At 37.6% G+C, this 2,727-nt stretch overlaps 1 protein-coding gene across 1 annotated transcript in view; it reads left to right on the forward strand.

Annotated features, from left to right (window-relative positions):
* The window catches only part of LOC109839480, an 11,138-nt gene that overhangs the window by 802 nt on the left and 7,609 nt on the right, over positions 1-2,727 (forward strand). The window contains 1 exon segment of the mRNA XM_020407917.1: positions 1-730. This exon segment is cut by the window's left edge and continues 16 nt beyond it. Coding sequence (XP_020263506.1) covers positions 1-730 — 730 coding nt within the window.

Here is a 2,727-nt window from a genome sequence, read left to right on the forward strand (position 1 = left end):
GTCGAGCTATGATAGCTCGGCATTTGTACAGGCTGAGTTCTTGGTTTATACATTGGTCCATTTTTGGATGGTGGACAATGATTTCTCGCCTTTGTCTGTAGGTATTTGTAAGTCATTTGGTGTGTCATTTGCATTTAGGACTGTTCTAGGTGAGACCCCGCCGACTCCGGGACTGGGTGAGGTGTTGAAGTTGTTGGTGCAATACTTGAATTGTAGCTTGGTTGCTCCTACCAGTGAAGGGAGTGAGAGAGGAGTAATGTTTGCTGGAAGTCCTGTGAAGAAAGTTTCTAATTTGGGTGCAATGGTTGCTTATGAGGGCTCTATCATGTCTTGGAATGTGGTAATCCAAAGGCCTTTGTATAGGTTTATCTTGAGGTCATTCCTGTTCTGCCCGATGGGAGGTTCTATTAAGAATGCTGCTCAAGTGTTTTCTCTGTGGGCTACCTACCTGACACCTTGGAAGATTGGGCCACAAGATTTTGCGGAATTTGAGGCACCCATGGTTCAGGGTTCAGATAATTTGAGGAAGGAGAATGGATCTCCTGGGACGAAGAAAAATGATGATGGGAAAGAGGGCAGTAGCAATGAGGAGCTTGTGTATACGCCGATCTGGGAAAGCTACGTGGCGGCAAATTATTTGTTCTACAGCTCTTTGGTTGTGCATTTCCTTGGATTTGCGCATAAGTTTCTTCATACAAATGTGGAGACGGTGGTTCAGATGGTGTTGCAGGTATGTTATGTCTTGTGCAGTTGTGCATTTCCTTGTCATAGCTCACATTCACCTTGAAATTGTTATGTTTTTTTTATCGCTTATTATGTTCAAATTTTTGTTTTATAATCTGCAAAATTGAAAGGTTTATTTTAGTAGTTCTTCGAGGGTACACAATATGAAATTTATGGTGGATGTCAAGTTTGAAATTAGCTGGGTATCTAGAATGAGTTTGTATAGTTCTGTTTCGTCTTAGTTCATTAGATGTTGGTTTTGCGAAACTTTATCCTTAATATGTTTCTAAAACTCATGTTTATGAAGTAAATACTATATTTTTGGTCATATATCTTGTATCGAATTTGTCAATTCTTATGCGTTTTTGGTACACAAGAATCAAGTTAAGTGATTGGAATGAAACAAGGAATGAAATGTAGTAAGTACGGGAATGGAATTGTCACTCACATTTGGGTGTGATTAGAGAATGAAGTGGGATTGATAATTCTTTTTTATTTTATGCATGGGTAATTAATAAGAAGCAACATTTCAATTTTATTTATTCTCACTTAAAAGTGGGAATGTCCATCCCTTATAATTTCATTAATGTTGAATGAGAAGTCAGAATGAGTATTCTAGCTTCTAAAAACGTGTTGTGTCTGGTACGCAACAGATGAGAAGTTAAAATGTGCATTCCATTCCTATTCATTCCCGTGTACCACATGAGGTGGTGTATCATGTCCATATGTTGCTCCTAGCACTAGTGAACCAAGAGTATCATTGCTTGGCAGACATGTATTTGTGAGCTTTAAGCAAGAATTTTATCCAAGGATTTTAGGGTTATAAAGTTATCTTTCATGTTTAGGTCAAAAGCTCGATCAATTTTATCAGTGCGCACTGCACAGTGCAGGGCACAAAGTCCCTTTATGCACACATTAGCAAAGCACAATGCGATGCACACACTCGAGTGAAGGTAGGCGCACACCATACATGTAAATTTTCAAGATAGATAATCAAGCATGAAAGAGCATGATTATAAACTTTTACATAAGAATATGTTAAGATAATCTACTATCAATCACAAAATAAGGTCTTAATTCATACTGCTATTATAATATTCGAAATCCAAACTAAAAGTTAGATCAAGATTAAGTTCAAAGAAAAATCAAATTGTTTGGGGTTCTAAAATGTCCTAACGATTTTTTTTTTTGTGATATGTGTTATGCAGTACAAAGACACGATTAAAATATTATGGAGCAAAAATATGAGATAACTATCTTAACCTTGTATCTTGTAGCATTGGCAACGTGACACTATTCTAGACCAGTCTTAATAAGGGTTAATATCAGCTTGACACCCTTTAGCTAATGTATTCCAGGTACTGTTATAAATAACGATAAATAGCCCCACAATAGCGGCGCTAATAGCGTTAGCAGTCCCTTCCCGCAGCGCTATCGCCTGTTACGCTATCGCGCAATAGCGGTGACATATTGCGGAATATGTCTGTTCGCAAAAGCGGTCAATAGTGTCATAACGGTAAATGGTGAGCAATTGTATTCGAAATTTGCTTTTTGATTACTATTTAAAAATGGTTTGAGGCTAATTTTTTAAAAATTAAACTCAACCCTTGACCATTGCATTCCATCGTCTACTGTGATTTTCAGCATACTCCCGTCACCTCTCATAGCCTTTGGCACCTACCTTGATACTTCCTCTCACCTCCTTCACCGTGAGCTCCTCTTAAGACAGTCCTGTCATCGCTAAGCTCTTCTTCTCGAAGAAGACGATTTTTTGACTCCTCCAGTCATCTTCGGTATTACGTAATGGTTACATGTCTATTTTATGTTTAGGATCTCTAAATCATCCAATATGTACTTTTAGATTTCTTAGAGTGTGTTTGGTAACCAAAGTGTTTCTTTTTGTAGTGTTTTTTTTTAAACACCATACCATGGTGTTTATTTTTCAAACGTGTTTTCAAAACACCAATTACAGTTATTATTTATATAGCGGCGGTGGAGACGACG

Source organism: Asparagus officinalis, chromosome 4, assembly GCF_001876935.1.
Source record: "Asparagus officinalis chromosome 4, Aspof.V1, whole genome shotgun sequence".
NCBI lineage: Eukaryota > Viridiplantae > Streptophyta > Magnoliopsida > Asparagales > Asparagaceae > Asparagus > Asparagus officinalis.